Source organism: Diadema antillarum, unplaced genomic scaffold, assembly GCF_040938485.1.
Source record: "Diadema antillarum isolate AM-2024a unplaced genomic scaffold, OU_Dant_1.0 seq00000586_RagTag, whole genome shotgun sequence".
Taxonomy (NCBI): domain Eukaryota; kingdom Metazoa; phylum Echinodermata; class Echinoidea; order Diadematoida; family Diadematidae; genus Diadema; species Diadema antillarum.
Genome location: NW_027271520.1, coordinates 2322493 through 2343574, shown reverse-complemented (window position 1 = coordinate 2343574; position 21082 = coordinate 2322493). Strand labels below are relative to the sequence as shown.

The 21082-nt window shown below is 37.5% G+C and overlaps 1 protein-coding gene across 1 annotated transcript in view; it reads right to left on the bottom strand.

The window, feature by feature from the left end:
* The window catches only part of LOC139735599 (uncharacterized), a 39817-nt gene extending 19377 nt beyond the window's left edge, over positions 1 to 20440 (bottom strand). Inside the window, exons 1-5 of the mRNA XM_071646355.1 lie at positions 20309 to 20440; positions 19398 to 19493; positions 15709 to 15940; positions 13665 to 13733; positions 7431 to 7523 (exon numbers count right to left, since the gene is read on the bottom strand). Of these exons, the coding sequence (XP_071502456.1) occupies positions 7431 to 7523; positions 13665 to 13733; positions 15709 to 15940; positions 19398 to 19493; positions 20309 to 20371 (553 nt within the window). The 5' untranslated portion in view covers positions 20372 to 20440. The remainder of the gene's footprint in view (positions 1 to 7430; positions 7524 to 13664; positions 13734 to 15708; positions 15941 to 19397; positions 19494 to 20308) is intronic.
* Positions 20441 to 21082: the final 642 nt, after the last annotated feature.

The window sequence follows — 21082 nt, the reverse complement described above, 5'->3', positions numbered from 1 at the left end:
ACATAACATCATTCATGTGTAGCACACATCATGAGCTCGAAGTGCAATGTCCCTTTTACAGTCTGGGTCCAGGACCTGCTAAAGGTCTCAAGAAGCTCCATGTTTATAGACGCTCCCTGGTGCTTTCTCAGGCTTTGATATTTTTTGAACACATGGGACCAAACTAGTAAAGGTCGAGCAAGAGAAAGCTGAATTTTAACCAGGAGAAAATAAATCTGAAGCCGAAGACATGTAGCTAGAGTGGGAGACAATCAAACTCAAGCAGAAGAGAGGGAGATTTTGAAAAAATGGCCTCAAGATGGGTGATCTCCCGCTGAAAATGGGAGAGTTGGAGACTCTAGTGGAGACAAAGAGACAGATAGACAAAAAAAAAAAAAAAGAAGAAGAGAAAGTCGGAGAGGGAGAAGATACAAACCAGACAGGCAGAGGGAATTCTTGCTAGGCAGGAGCACAGAAGAAGATACAGTCTGCAAGATTATTTGACATAATAACCAGCTATAAAACAATTCCACAACTACCCAAAAAAACACCTGTTAAAACAGACACCCTCTACAACCCGGTGTTACATGAACGTTAGGAATCCAATGTTACAGCCGGTGCATACAACTACATACATGTACCTTCAGCTGAGCTAAGAACCACAAAGGTTCCAATCCTAAGAATTTTGTATTACAGTAATATCACATTAAGACCTTGGGGAATGTACTGTCAAATTTCATCAAATTGGCAATGCTTAAAGGGGAAGGCTAGTAACTGATCAGTGGGAATCAGTGGAAATGCTGGGAGATGATTGTTCCAATCCTTATGGGATTCGTTCAAGAGTTCATTGTATATCTATTGTTGTGTGAAAATGATTTGCTTCAGAATGGTCTCATATTCAAGTAATGTGCAGTTTAATGCTTCCAGGTTAGCGTCCCTGGTCAGTGACGGGGCATTAATCTGCACATTACTTGAATATGAGACCGTTCTGAAGCAAATCATTTTCACACAACAATAGATATACAATGAACTCTTGAATGAATCCCATAAGGATTGGAACAATCATCTCCCAGCATTTCCACTGATTCCCACTGATCAGTTACTAGCCTTCCCCTTTAAATCCAGTGCATATCTTTTTTTTAGAGAAAGATCAGATAGAAGCAACCAAGTTTATTATTTTTAATACTGATTCTGCATAAAATAAAAGACAACAACAATAATTTGCCAATTTGAGAAAAATACAGGAACTTTACTTCTTTAAGATTTTCCCAATCTAAGAATGATGATAATTTTTTAGAAATGATATATCTAGCAATTATAAGGCTTTCGAAAATAATATGGCAACTCAAACAATTAAATATGTCACAAAAAAAGCTTCTATAAAGGAAATTTTTTTTCTATCTAATGTAACACTAAGAATTAATAGCAAAATTGTTAAAAACCAATTAAAAAAAATTGGTTCCTTGCACTTGATGAGTCAAAGGTCTTTTAATTCTAAGCTGTCAATGCATCATCGGAAAGTTCAGAAGAAAAAGTTTTTCTGTTTCCCCCCCCCCCCCCCCCCCCCCCGAATGAAATTCTCCTCAGACAGATGCAAACCATAAAAAACAGATCCCATTTTGAAAGGGCTGCACAGCAAAGCCTTGATCGATACATCAATTGAAAAATCAAGATTTGTCGGCAGACAATTAAAATTTTCACAGCGGAACTCATAAAACAAACAAAAACAAACAAACAAACAAACAAACCACAAATGCCTCCAAAAAAGACCCCCCCCCCCCCCACAAAAAGAAAAGAAACATATTGAAGTCCAGAGCACAGAAAGTAGAAAAATATGACATTCTCAATGACTAATGATCAAAGAAATGCCCATACTCGGCAAGTGTAAACAAAATGTGAGTTAGTCGTTCAAATAAATGAATTTAATGATCCATGTATCATTGTTTTTTAGTTTGCATTGTGCATATAATTTGTTAAAGGTGCATGGTCCTGGTGTTTTAGTCAAATGCGTACGCGGGCGCAAGGTGCAAGTTTCCTATAGAGACCTACGCTATCGACTCCTCTTTAGCGCTTACGCTGTGGCCTACTTCCCCAAGTCCGAAGAAGTCCGATTCACTGTAGTCAGTGGTCCGATCACAGTTCGGCTCATGATTCGGCTGAGGGGGATGACAGCTTTAGCAAACTTCTTTTGTGATGTCATAATAACAAGCACATATGCACGCACCCTGGCATTACTACAGACTGCGCGATGCGCAGAGAAGACAACGAAGGCAATGTTACTTAGCAACACCTACGCACTTTACTCTTGATGACAGCTCAACTTCTGCAATTTCCATATCAATGCTAACAGTGATTGGCACTTTCATTCGACAGCGCCCTCTACACTACCGGGACTATGCACCTTTAAACATTGAAGGAGATAACAGCTTCCTGTCTTGTTCACCTCCCTGGTTCTGTGTACCACAGCACATTGAATTTTAAAACTTTGTGTTTATTTCAGCAGACACAAGCTATCCTTCCAAAAATGAATGAGTTTCAAACATTAGTGAAATTTTTGAACATTCTAATTGGTAAACTCCTAACTCTCCTACCCTGCCTCACACTGGAAAAAAAAAATAGTGAGATCCACAGTGAACACACTGTACATTGCAAAACATCAATACCATTTTGGTCAGCAATACAATCCAAATTCTAATGAATTTACTGGGAAACACTCCAAGGAAAATACCACGACAATACTAATAGGCCAGAAACAGAAAGTAAATGGGGGAATGCAAGCAATAGACTGCAAAGCACTTAATCTACGGTAAAGTGTGGTTAGTACCAACTCTACTGCTCTACCAAGACTACAAGAATAATACAACTCTAGTCTGAAATTGACAAAATCCCACAGCCATTGAATTTATTCTAACAAAGCTAAATATCTCACTTGCTTCTCTCTACAAGAAGTATGTCAAAAATTAATCTTGAAAAAAAAAGTAAGATGAAGAAAACTCATATAACCCTACCAGAGAATGAACCATAAAAAGTTATGATGCCTACAGGAAAACAAAATACATCATGACAATTAGTTGAAATGATGATGAAAATAAGCAAGCTACAAAATATCATTTTACCAGTATCGGTCAAACTAATATATGTGAGTCTGAATTTAACACTGACCAAAAACAATGCTACAAACATGTAGAGTATTAGAAGTAAAAGAGGAAAAGACAAGAAAAACAACTATAGTCCACAATTAAAAAAAAAAAAAAAAAATCTTTCATGGGGAGGGGTATATCAAGATGTACCGTTCGCGGAAATCAGGCTCAAAATGGGTCATTCAATGGCTAACTAGCATTGATGGTACTCTACAAGGTACAGTACCATGTACAACCCCAAAATGTATGCATCTGTATATCAACAATGATATTCATATTAAAACTAAAACATTAAGGCTTCAATTTCTATGAGCAAAAAGAACTGTAACAACAGAGCTAATCTGATATATTATGGATGGCCACAGAGTAGACTTGATGTCACATTACTTTTGCTCTGAAAGGGTCCCCACTGTTTAACTTGTATCCTGCTTTGATATCAATATAAAAATTTTGGAAGGTTGATGGCTTCCATCTACAAAAGGGGCAGTGCTCTGTACCTCATGCACAGAAGAAAAATTCAGTTGACTTTATCACCTTCCACATATTCACACTGTAAATGGAGATGGTTTACTATCAAGTCAACACAATTATTAAATGCCCTGCAATGTGTCTTCACTGGTAAAACCCAAGGGGCCAAATAACAAAATGAAGTCAGAACAAAATGCAAAATATGATTTGATAATCTCCATGCATGAAAATGCAGGTGAGTTTTGGTACTGGTCTTTCAAATCACTAGAAAAAAAAAAGGTGCAATTTCTCCATCACCAAGTAAACTGTAAAGGACTGTACTGTTTTGCGGTCTATAATACCTTACACGGAGTAGATTTGTAGCTTGGAAAGATGCCGATGTAGACCAGTTTGATATAACATTTTTTTTCCCTCTATTTCAGTTTGGTATGACATTTGTGTTTTTTCCCTCTATTTATTGCATATCCTAATTATCCTTAATTAATATTGGTCAACTATATTTTTCTATTCGATTGTAATAAAAGAATGATTAAAAATCCCATGGAAATTCACATCGTAAAAGCACACATAAAAATAATAAAATCAACGGCAAATTATGATGACAAGAAACAAAGAAGGCACACAAAGTTAGAAGTGCAAGTAAAATGCATGCATGCATCACACAGCAAAATCAAACAGGACAAATTGAATATGAATGTTATTCACATCAAAAATAAATACGGACAGCATCACATTTGTGAGAGAACAGGGGGAGAATAAAAAAATGGATAAATTAAGGGGAAATTAATGCAAAACATCATAAATTTGCCTTCAAAAATATGCATAATGCAAAAACAATTCATCATGTAAGATGATAACAGAACATTGTCAAATCATTCAAGCCAGATCGGTAGAAGGTGGCATACGGTAACTCATTCATGCTTCACAAATATCAATGCATGGGACTACATGTAGATACCATGCCTTCCAGGCTAAAAGTTCAACTCATTGCATATGAATCATCACCACAAACACCTGAGAAAGTCAGCAAACATTGTATCTTAAATTTGGTATTTTCAGATTTGTATTTTCAGATTTTTTTTAGCAAGGTTCAGAGCTTTCCAATAATTCCTCTTCCACTGTTTCAAATGAAAAAAACAACAACAAAAGACTAATTTGCAAAATGGTAAGAAAGCCAGCAAGTAGATGAAAAGAAAAAAATCTGAGAAAATTAGATGTGACCTCTGGCATAACATGATAGAATCACACTTTGTTTAGAGGCTGCAAATTAAAGACCTTTATCATAGACCTTTCAATATTACTTCAGATGGGAGGTAGTTACATGTATGACATCAACCTCTTGATTTTTGAACAAGTAGCAAATCTCAAACAAAATTTCCTTAAAAAAAAAATCATCCCATTTTGTTATTTCCCTTGCTTGACTGTCTGTGACCTTATATGGTGATGTGGTGAGATGGTCCACCGGTAAACAATGTCATTGAAGTAAATAGCATATATACCTGCAACCATTACATGATATGTATATACACTGCATATATTGTATAATCAATATATCGTCGCTGGGGTGACAAGACCTCGTATCTGCAATTTTGGTGAAAAAGACTTTTTGGATTAATGGTCAAATAATGGGTTAAGTGATGTCCTGGCCAAATCCCAACTGTCTTACTCCCAAAATGAAGCCACTGCAGCATGTCAAAGGAAAGGCTATCCCATTTGCTATAGTGCTTTGGCCGCCATGTTTTTTGGCTCTCCTGAACATTTGACATTTTGTAGATACGAGGTCTTGTCGCCCGAGCGACGATATGTGACCCGCTACAACAAAAGGATCCTAAAGTCACTGACGGACGAGCCAAGCATGGACCACAAAAATGCTATTTTCAGGCCTTCCCTTTGATCATTTAGCTTCGAAATTTCGGCAGATGATAGAAGATACATTAGACTACAAAATTATGTTAAAAACAGAAATCCGAACGTTTTGACAGATTTTGGTGATCTGACTTCAAACTCGATTTTCTCGGCTCACCCGTCAGCGACTTAAGGATCCTTTTGTTGTAGCGGGTTACATATAAAGCATATTTGTATTATTCAAGGAAAACCACAAAAGTGTACTTGTTCCTATAATTCCCCATTATTGCTGAAATGTGCTAAATGCACAAGAGTAGTCTCATGAAATAATGGATACTAAGTACAAAATATTGTTGAGTGTTTGTTCAATAATATGCATGAAATAATGCAACTACAATGTATATAGATCTCTCACAATCATAAAACATTGTACAACATGCATGCAAGTTAAATGTCAGCTGAAACCAAAAATTTGGGGGGGGGGTTCAAATATCACATATGTACCAAGATTTCCGATATGAAGTTAAATATACTGATGCGATGCACTTTCCAGTGTTATTGATGCATGCAAGTATTGTAATTTTGCAAATGATATAGGCACATGAGCGATGACTTACTACAGACAAGGAACATAAAGTCAAGTCTAGAAAAGTCAAATGCGAAAGGGTGAGAAGGCATGCACATACTTATGTTTTTTGGGTAGACTACTCTATATCTGCCACCTTGTTAATTCATTCATGGTACATGGAGGAAACATAATTAAAGGGATGGTACAGTATTGGTGGAGATGAGAATTGGGCTTTTAACTTTTTGCGAGATACCAAGAAAACACTTACGTATAGTACAAACGTGAACATACCCTTTTAAGGGGTATTCAAAGTTTATTTGATGAAAATCGGGTTTGGAATGACTGAAATATCCAAAAGCAAAGTAAAACAAAGCGATCATAATAAAGTGTGGGTCTCACACTTTATCAAAATCACTCTTTTTTGGATATCGTAGCCATTTCAAAATCAATTTTCATCAAATAAATGTTGAATTCCTCATAGAATTACATGCTCTTTCATATTTCATGAGAGGTTTCTCGTTATCTCACCAAAAAAATGTCAGAAACCTGAAATTAGGTCTCAACCAGAACTATACAAGCCCTTTAAAATATATCTCTAGTTGTGGTCTATGGAGAATGCCTATAGATCACACACATACATGTGAAAAGAAAGCAAAAGAAAACATGCAGTCCTCAAAGGGTCAACATGACTATTCTGGGTGTAAATAAAAGCGAGTGTTGCATTAATATTTGCTGATGGTGGCAATGATGAAACAAGGCATTTCACTCATGTTTAAAGCACCTCTGATGCAATCAATGATTGACATTTTAAAATCGAAAATTTAAACAAACTGAAAATGAAAATGATTTTTTCTTTTTTCAGTATGGCAGACATGCAATTGTGTTGCTTGAAAATGTTTTCCATATGTGATGGCAAAAATTAATGCCTGTAAAATGTGTTTTTTTTTTCTCTCTGCCACTCAAAAAAAACCCGAATGAAAATGGGGAAGGTTGTACATGGAAAAGAAACAAAAGAAAAAGGGGCAAAGAACGAGTTGGGGAATTAGTGGGAAAAAAAATCAAGAGATATAAAAAATGTGGATCAAGATCGCCTGATAAGACCAAAAAAGAAAAAAAAAAGAAAAAAAAATAGAAATAGAAAAAAAGAAGAAAGAAAGAAATTGAGGAAAAGAATTCATGTGCTCATATCATTTGCAATGATAAAAACAAAAATATAATTGATCCAGTACATGATATCAACTCTTATTGGAATGACACCGCTGACTTTTATGACTGCCACAAGATGAGAATAAATATGGTCTATCAATTGGCACAAAAGTGCTCCCTTTTGTAAATGTACATTAATTGGTTGCCAATCACAATGAACTGAAAATATTGCATAGCAACCTCCCAAGGATTGCATGGAGATAAAATTCAAACGGCACACTCACCTTTCTGTAGGGACTGTTCATACTTGATCTTCTTCATGTTCGCTATCCAAGGTCTCTCATAGCCCCTGTCCTCACCGTAGATTCCGGGGACAGCTGGGTGGGAACACACCCATTAGGGAATGGCATAGAAATCAACAGACTACGGTTAGTTTTGTTTCATTCTAATACACTCATATCTTGTCAATAATCTTCTGAGGGTTTTTTTTCTCCTTCCTCCCCCCACCCCCAACCCATGTTATGTGTTCTGCTTTGAGTACAGTAAGATTTGGTATTTGAAATATATAATAGGTACACTGTACATCAGAGCTCATCATACTGGATGTAGAGCAAATATAATGATTCTTTTTATTATCTTTTTAGTATCAAGTTCAAGCTTGACATTCTATCATATTTTTCATCTCACGAAATGTTAATGTTTCATTTCTTAACCATCAAGTAAAACTGTCCATCCTACATTATTCTAATACTATGTGCAACTTTTTTTTGACAGACCATTTCTCAGCATTCCATATTTTCTATAAAGAAACACCAGCAAAATGGTAAAACATATTCCTACAAGTCCAAAAAATTTGTCGCAAGGTGACCATGCATCAGTTGATTACACTACATAATATCCCTGTCAGCCTTAACCTTCCAGGAAAAATGACACAAAGGTCACTCAAGGTCATAGTTTCCCCCTCATTAGTTAGGTTCACATGCTGTTCCTAAACTTTTCCCTAAAGTTTAGGTCAAAAACTTAACTCTCGATGATTACCTTGTAGTTTAGCACCGTGTGGACGCACTCAAAAGTTAGCAATCTTAAAGTTCAGTCGATGATTAGAACCCCGAGACATCTTGGGGTTTACGCTCTCTCCAAGAGCCACGGGGGGTCCCCATTCATAGTTTCGCTCCGTATGGACACAATAATCAACGAGCTTGTGAGTTAGCGTGAACCTCGCGTCTCGTTCGCTGCGCTATTTTGAATGGGCACAAGGTCATTTAGCAAAGACTGCACTTTCGTTATAATCGAGTGGGGCTCGCTAGTAAGTTGTAACTTAAAGTTTAGGTGCGCGTGTGAACCCGCGTCGTGAATTCACAAGTGGAGCTAATCATCGACAGTTAAGTTTTTGTCCTAAACTTCAAGTTTGGCAACTGCGTGTGAACGTAGCTATTGATTCTTAGCCTACTTCAACTCCAAAAGGTGTTGGGTCAGTGATAAGGGTTCATTCAGAACTGAGAAGGTTCAAAATTATGGCAGAGGGATGGTTGCAATATATTAAACATGTACATGAATATACCCCACTATCCAATTCACCTGTTATCAAGTGCATCATACTTGGAATCAAGTACACAGATATCAGCTGTTGCTATGTGAGGCAAGCCTTGTATCCTTTACTACACTGTGATATCAGTTGCAACCATGAATAAAATTATGCAAATGAGATGAGGTCAACTCACCTCAGATCTCCCATTGACCTTTGCTGAATAAATGCACCATTAGATTTCTTTCATATGTGTATATGCACACATTTATTTATTCATTTATTATTTATTTATGTATTTATTTATTTATTTATTTATTTATTTATTTATTTATTTATTCATTTATTCATCTATTTATTCATTTATTTATCTATTTATTTATTTATTTATTTATCTATTTCTTATTTATTTCAAAAAGGAAAATTACTATCATACATATCATTTCTTTTTCATCTTATTTTGTTTTGTTTTGCTTTTTTTTACATAATAACCTCACAATTTTATATATAGGGAGGGGATAGGGTTGTAATTACTGATATTCTATCCCCAAAAAACATAATTTGTATAATATGTATGCGTTAAAACTATCTACAGGAGAGTACAGGAAGTGTAATTAACACCACTTTAATATGGTCCAAAAATTTACTTGCAAATGGAAGAAATTTGACTTAAATGAGGCACTTTAACTTTCAAGTACTGCAGAGTTGGCTGTTCCTGCAGTACATTTGATCAATTCAGAGTGTTAGGTATCATGTAGTGTCTTGTTCACACCGGGAAATTTTCTCCCAATATCCTTGGTCTATTTCTCCCCGTGTCTACAACATTTCAGCACATCGTGAAATAGAGTGGAAGCCAGAGAGGGGCTTGGATGGGTCCTACCTTTGGGCTGCAATTTCTTCACAGGTTTAAAGGGAAAAGAACTGGTTAGGGTTCGGGGACTCCTCAAAAACATTAATCTCTTTTACCGACATTTATTTTTTTTATTTCATGATGATGCATTCAGATTATCATCATTACATCAGGATGTACACAAGTACATAATTCTGCTTCTGTATGCGTAATTCGGAGGGTAAATCATGAAGCTGATAGTGAAGAACAAAGCATTTGACTTGATTTTGAACCAGGAATTGTACAACTATATGACTAACATGAATGAACTACTCAGAACCTATCAACTTTACTCAGTCCTTCATGAACACGGTGTTAAATGCATACCTATGTAGTGATCAGGGGCATCATATCAAATATCTATAATATAAACTTCGATGGATGAGAAATCAGATGTGAATGCCAATCCATGGACAATACTACAAGTAAAAGTTTTCTGCTAAGTTGCTGCCTACAGATCATAGAAATGACTTGACAATCAACACTCACTGCAGGACTCAAAAAGACATAGAAAAACATAATACATGTATCTCACTAGTAAACTGAAAGTCAGTATAATGAGGTGATCACACAATATGGAAATGTTTATGGAGCCACATTTTTGCCATGCAAGCTTGAATGCACGCTGCACATAGGTACATGTACTTCATCTACTAATCACAGCAGAAATAAAAGAGATAAATAGATATTTTCAAAAAGGATAAACGGAGCAACAATAAGGGTTCAACAAAACTCATTACTCCACAAAGATCACTCAACTGTAATATCTTGCTACAGCTCATTAACGACTTTCTTAGTATTTTGATGAAAAAGTGTAACAACTTGGGGATTGAAGTGCTTTCACTGGAGTTGATTAGTGCAATTGACCTCAACAAGTTCAAGTTTATTTCAAGTTTACTTTAAATTGCCAACAGAACACACAGAAAATTAAACAAAAGACAAACTAAAGTGACAAAACCTTGAATAGAATAGGATTCAAATAAATGATTGCACTCCAATACCTTGACCTATAATATGATGTAATTAATTGATTTACACATATTTTGCTACTTATGGTAAATTAGGTTGTCATAGTGGAAAGTGTACACTGTAAAGAAATACAAAAACCTGAACTTGATTTGAACCCTGAGTCTGAATGTAAAATTGATGAACATAAATCAGTTTATCATGACAATTAACACACTGTACATAACATAATATTTCATAAGTGGTTTCGGATTACACTGTACCTCACAAAAAGTTAAAATCTGAATCCCCCATCCCAATCAAAACTATACCATCCCTTTAACTTATTAATGCCATGCATTCAGGGAAACATTGCTTCTGCCTTTGGAAGGAAATATTGGAAGTCAAGTGCTCTTTCATTACACTCAAAAACTGACAAACATCAATCGACAATTTCCTGAGCATCATGTGCTTGTAAGCTAGCACCATAATTGCACAGATTTACAGAAGCAGAGGGAACAATGGACCACAGAAATTCGAATCCAACTCTTTCAGTCTCAAAACTGAGTCTACCAAGCTAGACTTTCACAACAGTACAGGAGATGTCTTTCTTCTACGCAGCATGGTATAACAAAGAAGACACTTTGCGGTCTGCTATCTAAGGTATTCAAAGTGTTGAAATTGAGAGGGGAGGAATTGTTTGGAGCAGTTGCAATGGACACTTACAGGAATTGCATGCAAGATTGGAAAAAACAGAAAGAAGGCTAAATACTTGAAGCCATTGACAGCGAAAAAGAGGGAAGAAGAAATATCTTTTAATATGTCTAGATCCAGAGATGTGGAAAGAGGATAGAACACTCAAGAAGAGCTTCCTTGATCCAATGCTTGTCACCAACACCATGTGATGTTCTTCTTTGTTTGCACTTTAACCCTTCGTGTGCTTTGAGTGCTGTTTGGCACACAAAACCCCATAGCATTGTACAAACTGTCAAAAGTTACTGACACCGAAAGGGTTAAAGGGATGGTACAGTATTGGTGGAGATGAGAATTGGGCTTTTACCTTTTTGCAAGATACCAAGAAAACACTCATGATATACAGTACAGAGCACACCATTCTAAGAGGAATTCACAGTTTATGTGATGAAAATCGGGTTTAGAATGACTGAAACATCCAAAAACAAAGTAAAATAAATCGATCGTAATAAAATGTGGGTCCCACACTTTATTAGAATCGCTTTGATTTGGATATGTCAGCCATTTCAAAATCAATTTTCATCAAATAAACATGAATTCCTCATAGAATTACATGCTCTTTCATTTTTCATAAGAGGTTTCTCATTATCTCACCCAAAAATGTTAGAAACCTGAAATTAGGTCTCAACCAAAACTACCGACCCCTTTAATCGCAAACCATGGGCTCTGCTGCACATTGATCACAATGCTCACCTCTAGGAGACCTGCAATGCGATATTCTGTGTTAAACGCCCTCTCGCTGTAATAATCACATAAAAAAGTGAGCAGAGTGTTGCTACTTTCCTCAAATAGCACACTATGATTTGGTGCTGTTGCTCTGAACAGTGCATTTTGTTAGACTTGTATTGTCTCATGGCACAGAGCTAAGCCCCCATTGCCAGCAGAAGGATAAAATAGCCCCTCACAGGCATGATCTCCAAGAAAATGTCTGAGGCAGGGCCAAGTGTCAGCGATGAGCACTGGACTTCAAAGATTTACAGAAGATATCACAGTTAGGCTAAGGTGTTACGCTTATAGTAAGTTTCCGGGCATGCAGGCAAAGAGAATGCACAACTGAATTGATTCATCAATGTTGTTTCAGTCAATTAATCTCAGCACGTTAATCCATAACTAATGCTGATTTCTAGGCATTGAAAAATAGTTTCCACTCGGGTTCTCCTTTCCACCTGCCTGGTCTAGCACACACTAAATTCACTCACAGGGTAGCATGGTAAAACTGGCAGGACAGCTATTACAAAAAGAAAAAGTTACAGAAAACTCTTTAAGACTACTGCTCTGACACACACACACAAGAGAAAGAACCAAAAAAAAAAAAAAAAAAAAGGAGAATTATTAAAGGAGTTTCTGTGAGAGAGAAAGATGAAACTGCACACTATATGAAATAATATAATACACACCAGCACAGGCAACTGCCCCTAAATTATACTGCAATACACCTCTTTTTTGTCACTTCAAAGGGCAATATTTTTTTTGCTGAAAATGGGTACAGAGTTTGATCAGCCCTCACTCGGGGGGGTGGATTCGGTTGTGTGTAATACACATGCAGGTTGCTGTCATGAGAATTAAGGGGACGTGGATGGGACAGTGAATGGTACTTTACAAGCAAGAGCTTGGCTGGGAATAATCATGCAATGCTCACGCTTATTTCATTCCGTGCGGCAGGCTGAAGATTGACTTTAACCCTCTCCCTACAAGATTCTAAAGTACCCACAGATTTTACACAGGCCCCATGAGAATATTGCAAGCTACACGTATGGGTTTATTGATGAGTGACAGGTGTTTCACACCGTTCCTGACCAATTTTCTTCCATTACTTTTGTTAGCTTTCTGGATGCTGTTTTAAATGAGTTTGGGGGTGTTTTGTGTATGTGTATAAAGTGTGTTCTTTCAAACAGCCTTACTCCAGGCAACCAGGGATACATTTCACACTGTGCATAGGACCTGTATGTAAGCAAAAAGTATTCAAATGGGGAAATTTGAAAATATTTACATGCACATTGCATCGTTGATTGCTACATGTATGTACATGTACCTATACACTACATGAAGCCTGATCTTTTTTTTTTAAATACATGTATACTAAACTGAATTTCAATATAATTTTTTTTATGGTGTTCATTTTCAATTAGTCAATCTATCTGAAAAAAAAAGAAAAATATATATTTTTTTTTTCAGAAATGAATAGTGGAATCTGATATGCCTATAACCCATTATGTTACCTTCAGCAAACTATCATAACCCCGGTTGAAGCATCTCACAAGTATGTGAGTGTTTCTCTGTTCTAAGTATAGTTTTTGCAAGCAAAGTCGCTATATATAGCAGAGGAAAAACAGTAAGCACAGATTCACAGAGCCAGCACAGAAATGCATATGTGGGGAGCTGGGACAGAGCTGGATACAAACTTACACTTGTCCCTCTTCATGTTTGAGGCCCAGGGCCTCTGATATCCTCTCTGTATTTCCCTGGAGGGAACAGCTAAAGTAAATAATGAGACAGAAGCAGTGGCATTTGGGGAGCAAGGATTGGTTAACAGTGCCAAATTATCATCTAGGCATTAGTGATTAGGCAGAAAAGGAGTAGGGGCTAAGAGTTACATTCAAGAGGAGCTTCATCATGAAAATTAATCTTAGAAACAGCGTATCACAATTGCAACGGCTCAATTTCAAGATTGACTAAGCTGTACGATGTTCAAATGCTATAAAAAAAACACATAAAAAAGTTCTGAGAATAATGCTGCAACTATCAAGGCATCGGCATGTTGAGAAAACTGTTTACTGAAGGGTTTAATCCATCACTAAAGTTCATTGAAAATAATGAATACTGTTAATCCAGAGAAACACAAATTTTGGTTAATTTTAATTATCTAGCATTAATCCTAATCTCTAATCTTTTTCATAGGTTAATATTTTCACAATATTAGACACTCTGTGAGCATGTAGGACCACATAGCTCAGATTTTCCAAATGTCATTTCCCCTGTCGAGCCCCTAGAGAGTTGTCCTTCATTTGCGATAGTGCATACCACTTCAGGGGCTCTTCAAAAAATTACAAATTCTAACCTGTAAAAGTGGAAACTGCTATGAAATTAACTGACCCTTACATACAGTATACATACAGAGACTATCCAGTAACAAACACATCAAGTTTGATGATGTTTATTCTGCATGTGTATTTATCTGAAACAACTGACAACAAGTGCTCATTTGATTACGTTTTTCCCCCTGTAATCACAGAAATGCTGTAAACTAACTTTTAACTTCAATCTAGATTTAAATAAAAAAGAAGAAGTAATAATAATGATGATATGGTGATATAACTTTTAAACTACTTAAACAAGCAAAAAAGAGCATTTTGGGAAATTTGACTGAATTTAAACATGAACCTCCGTCACTGTACTGAACTGGTATTTTAAAAAGAAGAAAAAATGCATATCAAACATGCCTCAACCAAGCACGGCTTAGTCTTCCAAAAATATTGCAATCTATTGATGTTCAAATCTGAATGACTTATCATATTGCAGAAACGCTATTGTGTGCTGAAGTCTCAAAACCCTGTCTCTATCATGAAAAGGGGATAAAAGCAGTGAGAGAAAAGACAACAGACAATGGAAGATGTACATCAAATTTTATCTTCAGAATGATTTCATGCCATGGCATAAGCTTGTCAGGACATTAATGTGACAGAAATTCAATTAACTCAAGTGTAGATTAAATCGTCTCAATTTGTCTGTGATGTCAGAGGTAAAAGAGCTTAAGCGGAACAATGGCATGAGAAAATTTGCAAGGCACAGTATCAAAAACTGAAAACTCACACATGACACATCAATACCAGCCCTGATGGTTTCTTGAAGATACATAATGTAGTCTGGAAGAGGAAATGTCACTGAAACTCATGTGGGGTTAAAATGCTATAATCTTGAAGATGCAATACTGCATGGTCACATACAGTCTTGTACAATTCTATGTGAAGTTCTAGAGAAATGACATATTAGGGAGCTTTAGACTTACGACGCAGACATTTAGACGATTGCGTTGGCCGTTCTCTCTCCCTGCAAAGTAGCTCTAAATAGATTATTTGAAGACCCAGCCTATAAAAAGTAAAATGGGGCTCCCATTGATCAGTGCATCAAGTAGCTCTCTGTGTTGTGAATTGAGGGGCCACAATGATGGACCACAATTCAACGTGAAAACTCAGGCGATGCAAGTTTCGATTTTGAAAGCGATATGCTTAGTCCGTAGTTCAACAGGTTTTTTTTTCTTCTGAACGTCCACGTCGCAAAAATCTATCAAAGCTCCCATATAAACATGATCACAACAGAATTTCATGTTGAATGAATTTAGAGAATCTTTAACTCATTGCCTGCAAAATAGGGCAACTTTCGGTAGATTGATATATGGTACAACTGGTTTCTGAAAGCAATGGGTTGATTATGAAACCTGCAGGTAACTTACAAGAAGTTTGCCAGGAGTAGACGCCTTTGCCCCCCGCTGCTCCGCCCACCGCCCCACCCTTGTCTGGGCTGGTAGTCTCTTTGGACAGGTGCGGGGTGCTGCGACTGAGGTGCGTGGTTTTCAGCGTGGGGGTGCTCCTCGACATGGGATCTTTCGGACGCACCTTGGGCCCCGTGCGGGAGAGCCCTGGGCTGGGTGTCTTGATCTTGGGTGCAACGGGATTCTCCTTGAACTAGAATTTCATAACACCATTTTCATCATTCCACGCACCATTGATAATGAAAGGATACAAAAATTGGGGGGTTTCACCACATGATTTATCTTATTTTTATAATCAGATATTAGTTGTATGGGATGTTACGGTATAGCCACACCAGGCATTTGTACATCAACGATATCAAGATCAAGATCAAGTTATTATTGTAGCATTCCACTGACAAATTTTTCTAAGTCATTCCTCCCCCTCCCCCCCCCCCCCAATACTGGGGGAATTGCTTGAAACGTTTACAGTAGCTTAGGCCAAGTAAAAAAAGAAACCAGTTTCTCGTCCTCGCGCGCATCGATTTTGGCCGCCGCATCGATTTTTTTACTATTTACTATTTTCAAAATGGCGCTGAAAATACCAAGAAATTCATAATTCTCGTCCCAGCCCGCTCCCCGCCCGCATCAATTTTCAGTTGCCGCATCGACTTACTAGTATTTGATATTTTACTATTTTTTCGGCCGCTGAAAAAAAAAAAAAAAATCGACAATTCACCTAACACCAATCGTGATGTCTCATTTCTAATTACGCCTTGCGTCCTCTACTTATCTGTAGTACAGTTGTAGCTTCTGTAGTGCGTATGTAATAACGCATGCATTTCACACTGCGAGCTCGGCAAGAAGGAATGACCCACGTACAAAGCAGTTGAACTGTAGTTGGATGGGCGCGGGGGCGCGGGCGCGGCCTGGGCTGTGATGTACAGCGCACTCGGTACGTCGTGATGTAGACAGGACGTTGAGCACCTTCTGTACATTTTTCTCGTGCTGTTGCTCGCTGCCCGCTTCATGTGCTGCTAGATTGATTGCGCAATGTAACCACATAATAGAGGAAACCAGCCAGCCAGCATAATAGCATGCGCGCGTTCTGGAGCTGGAAAAAAAATCGTGGAGTGCAGTGATGGAGAGAACCGATCTCAAGCGCACGTGTGCACAGCGAACCAACGGCTTTAAATACCAGAGCTGCCAACCTTTGGAAGCACAAATTAGTACTCAGCAGCTCCAAAATTCGTATTTTTCTACCAGAATTCTTATTTTTTCAATCTCCCTCTTTTTGCTATTTTGAATTAAACTCATCGACTTATGAGGCCTACAGGCTCTAAACATAACGTTATGACACATTCCGAAGCATCGAGCTTGTCACCAGCACGATAAAGATGCCAAACTACGCAATGTTCAGCGTTGATTGATTGTTTTCTCGCAATGAATGTGTACAAGTGCAAGTATGTACCTCCAAAAATTTGCTGGGCTGATTATGGAAGCTTCCACTATCTAGCAGTGGACGTGGAATGCTTTCATCTTCTCAAGAGAGCTTCTTTGTGAGCGGATGCTATACTCTGTTCCGTGTTTCTAATTATCGTTTACTATGAAAACATAATCATGCGTTGTTTTCAGGCTTTTTTCATTTTATTGGATTTTAAACATCAGTATTTTCCGAAGTATTCCAATTCCTTTTCCCCTGACTGGAATCGGAAAGTCTGCTATAACGATGATCGCAAAATGCCGCGCTGTGTGTGGAAGCGCCGATGTGCAAACACGTGGCTTCACTTTCAAGTTTAATCAGGAATGCGCCATGTGCTCCTAGGGTGCCTGCCTATGAGAGGTTACTGCAAGTTCGATGAATCGAATGCGCCATCAGAGCTGAGCTGAATGGCTTGTTTACGGTAAACATGCAGTTTACGTTCGATACGAAAAAATCATTACGTCTTTCACGAGGGAAAAACACACAAAACAAACGAACAAACAAAATACACCCACGAACGAATGTTGATAGCCAAAACTTTGAAAAGTAATAAGCAGTTTTGATGAGCGTGAACTGAAATTGTCATTACACGTTGTATTTTGCTGTTTATATCATTGCTGCTTCTTGGTAGCACTGTAATGATGGGCATGGAAGAAATGAAGGGAGAATGTGACTTTATACCAGCACAGGTACACGTTTTACTACATAATTATGTAGTTTTGGTATGCAATCATTCATCATCCAAATGATGAGTGATTATCAAATGTCTTTTTAGAACATGAAGAAACATCTTTAAATGTTTAATGTTATAATGCCATATCAGTATCATTTTGACATCCATCTGCAATTGAACAAGCCAGTTTTTCCAGTTGAATGTGCTACAATTGTACTATGAAGAAATGCAGATACATACCAGCTGTGTGGACTCAAAAAGTCACAAACACAAATGATAAATAAAGCAGTGTTTTTAATATAATGGAATTAATCTCAGTCGTACATTTGTTGAAAGACATGCACGTTTTATACCTGTTTCAATTAATAGCACAATACATCAGAATTGCAAGTACACTGGTATCAGAAATGCCATTACAACACTAAACACCAGTATTAAGATGGTCATTTCCCCTTGACATCTGTAGTGGAAAGAAAAAGCAAATGTATTTCTGCATGCATGAAGTTTCGTTTCAAGTATGGTACATATATCTATTTGTTTGAAAATGCACAGAGTGCAGACAAGACATACACTTGGGACCTGTTCTCTCATAACACAGCTACCAGAGTGATATTTCATTTCATAGATTCGATATAGAAAACAGTAAAGCCCTCTCTCGTTACCTTTCTCAGAATTACCGGACGAGAAACACATATTACTTTCATTTTGACAATCCTCGAAAAAATAGTAAGATATCAAATAGTAAGGACCTCCCTCATCGCCTTGCTCAAAAAACCCGGACGAGAAACTACTTTCTTTTTTTACTTGGCCTTAAGTATATGTAAACAAACAATGCAGGATTACAATACGATATGTTTTCCTGATTCCTACATGCATTGAATTCATCGAACCATATTAAGCTTTTAAATGAAATTCTTCATCGAAAGTGTCGTATCCGGTCTTCAAACAACAATAGGCCAATACACACTGGTTGTATACTAACATTTATCATGCATATTCTGAAGCTTCCCTGACTTTCAGAATAAAATTTCCTGCAAACTGGATATCAGGTACCAGTATTAGACTTAGATTACAGAGGGATGACATAGCTCACAACTACTCTGTCCTCACACAAAACATACATGTACTATTCATAAATTTGAATAGATACATTATAAGTAAGCCAGCCTTTTAACCCACCTTACACAGTATCAATAGCCACTCTAACATTCAAATTAAGTGAAATAAAATATTGCAAAACAGTTATCCTAGCTCAGGGGACATAAATGGCATCAAATTTGTCCAATTTTTATGTTTTAGCCCAGTATTATTTTAAAACGAACAACTAATAATCAATACAAATAATAATAGAACATCCCATCACAATATTTCCATGATGGTACATGCTGCACAAGTTAAACAGATATGATGCATTATTGATACTCACAAAATCCAAATGATATGTGTATTGCTAGCAATCATACGTTGACTGGGAGAAGGGGAGAGTTACGATCATTTACTGCTGAGTCTCCTTACCTGTTTCTTTGCCTTTTCATCAAATTTTTGCAGTATTTTGATGAGGTAGGGGACTGGTTCTGCTGGCAAGTTGTGAACCAGTCTGCTCATTAAGTCCTGCAAACAATAATATAGACACAAAATAAAGGTACAATGTACATGTACCATACAAGAGCAGTTTGTTGTTGGTAAATAAGTAAATAAAATCTCTACACTGCATTTGCAATCGTTAACAGAAGGCAAACAAAACATCCACAATATTTATGAATGTGTGTGTGTGTGTGTCTCTCTCTCTCTCTCTCACTCTCTCTCTCTCTCACATACACACTCACACAATCATTTCTGTGTGAATAGAATTCATGAGACTTAGTGCATGCAATACATTTGCTACATATTCACAGGTACTTTCTTTGCGCCCAAACGCTTGACATGTTTTCATTCTATAAATAATGTAAAGCTACAGGTTACAATGTATGTTGTATGTGCATGTGCTCCTAAGAAGGACCTGAGCTGGTCTGCCTTTATTCAGTACATCCACTGTGTTTAGATGTGTTGTAAAAATCCAAGAAGATTCCCTTTGTTTTTACCATTTACCAAATATATTTCTAATTGTAGTCTGAGAGAAGATTTTTGCATGTGTCAGCCTGACATCGGCGCTGAATTCTTCTCTTTTTCTGTCCTATTAAAGGTCTAGATCTAAACTTTACACCTGTTTTCTCTGTGAGAAGAAGGGTAATCAACATCAACAATAAGTTAATGTCAATGATCAACCAGTGCAGCTGCAGTGGTGAACCAGTCTCCAGTAGGCCGGATGAACAACACCGATTATAAGGTACGGGACCACACAACTCGAACTTGTCTGCCTAGTAATACTAGAAATCTACTTGTAGACGAGTGCAGTGTATTTCTACACGATATGAACACCATCTTACCTCAAATAATGCATTTATTCTGTGCTTCTCGATGTAACTCTGGACCTTCTGAGGAGTTGCCATCGTGACACGTTCCAAATCTCGGCCCTTTTCTGCGTCAAGGGTTGATGGAAATGCCACTGACCCACACACACTACGCCAGGATTTCTCGGCTCAGCTAGCTAGCTCAAATATATGATAGCAGTGGAGTGGGGGTGGGGCCAGGGTGGGGGCACTGCTGTGGGGTGGAGTGGGTCAGCACAATGGGCGGTCCCGGTATCAGTACGGCAATAGGCATGTGCATACGTGCATTGGCAGATCTGAAGGCATAGCCATAGTGCAATATGAATAGGCCTATTAATACAGCACCCAATATTATAAACACACAGCAACAGCGAGAGACCCAACCATAAGGGCTGCCAGGCCAGCTGTGTGAGAGGCAGGTGGGTTACAGACAGTAAACTGATATTGAGCCTTAACCCCCCTCTCATCCCCACGCGCCACCAGTCCCAAAACAAAAGAAAAAAACAAAAACAAAAACTAAGCAAAACAAAACAAAATACAACCCAACTCATCAGAACACAACCACGAAGTCAAAACAACCCCTACAATTGGATGGTTTGTCAGGGAATCGACTAGTAACTTCGGACGTAAATTTAGCGTGATCTACAAAGTTATAAATGTCCCTCTCTTTCCAACAATTCGTGAAAAGTGACAGACTTATTGACTGTTCCGAGAAGTGTAGGGTACAAGGCCTACTAACATAAACTTTTTAGCGTTTATAACGCACACTTA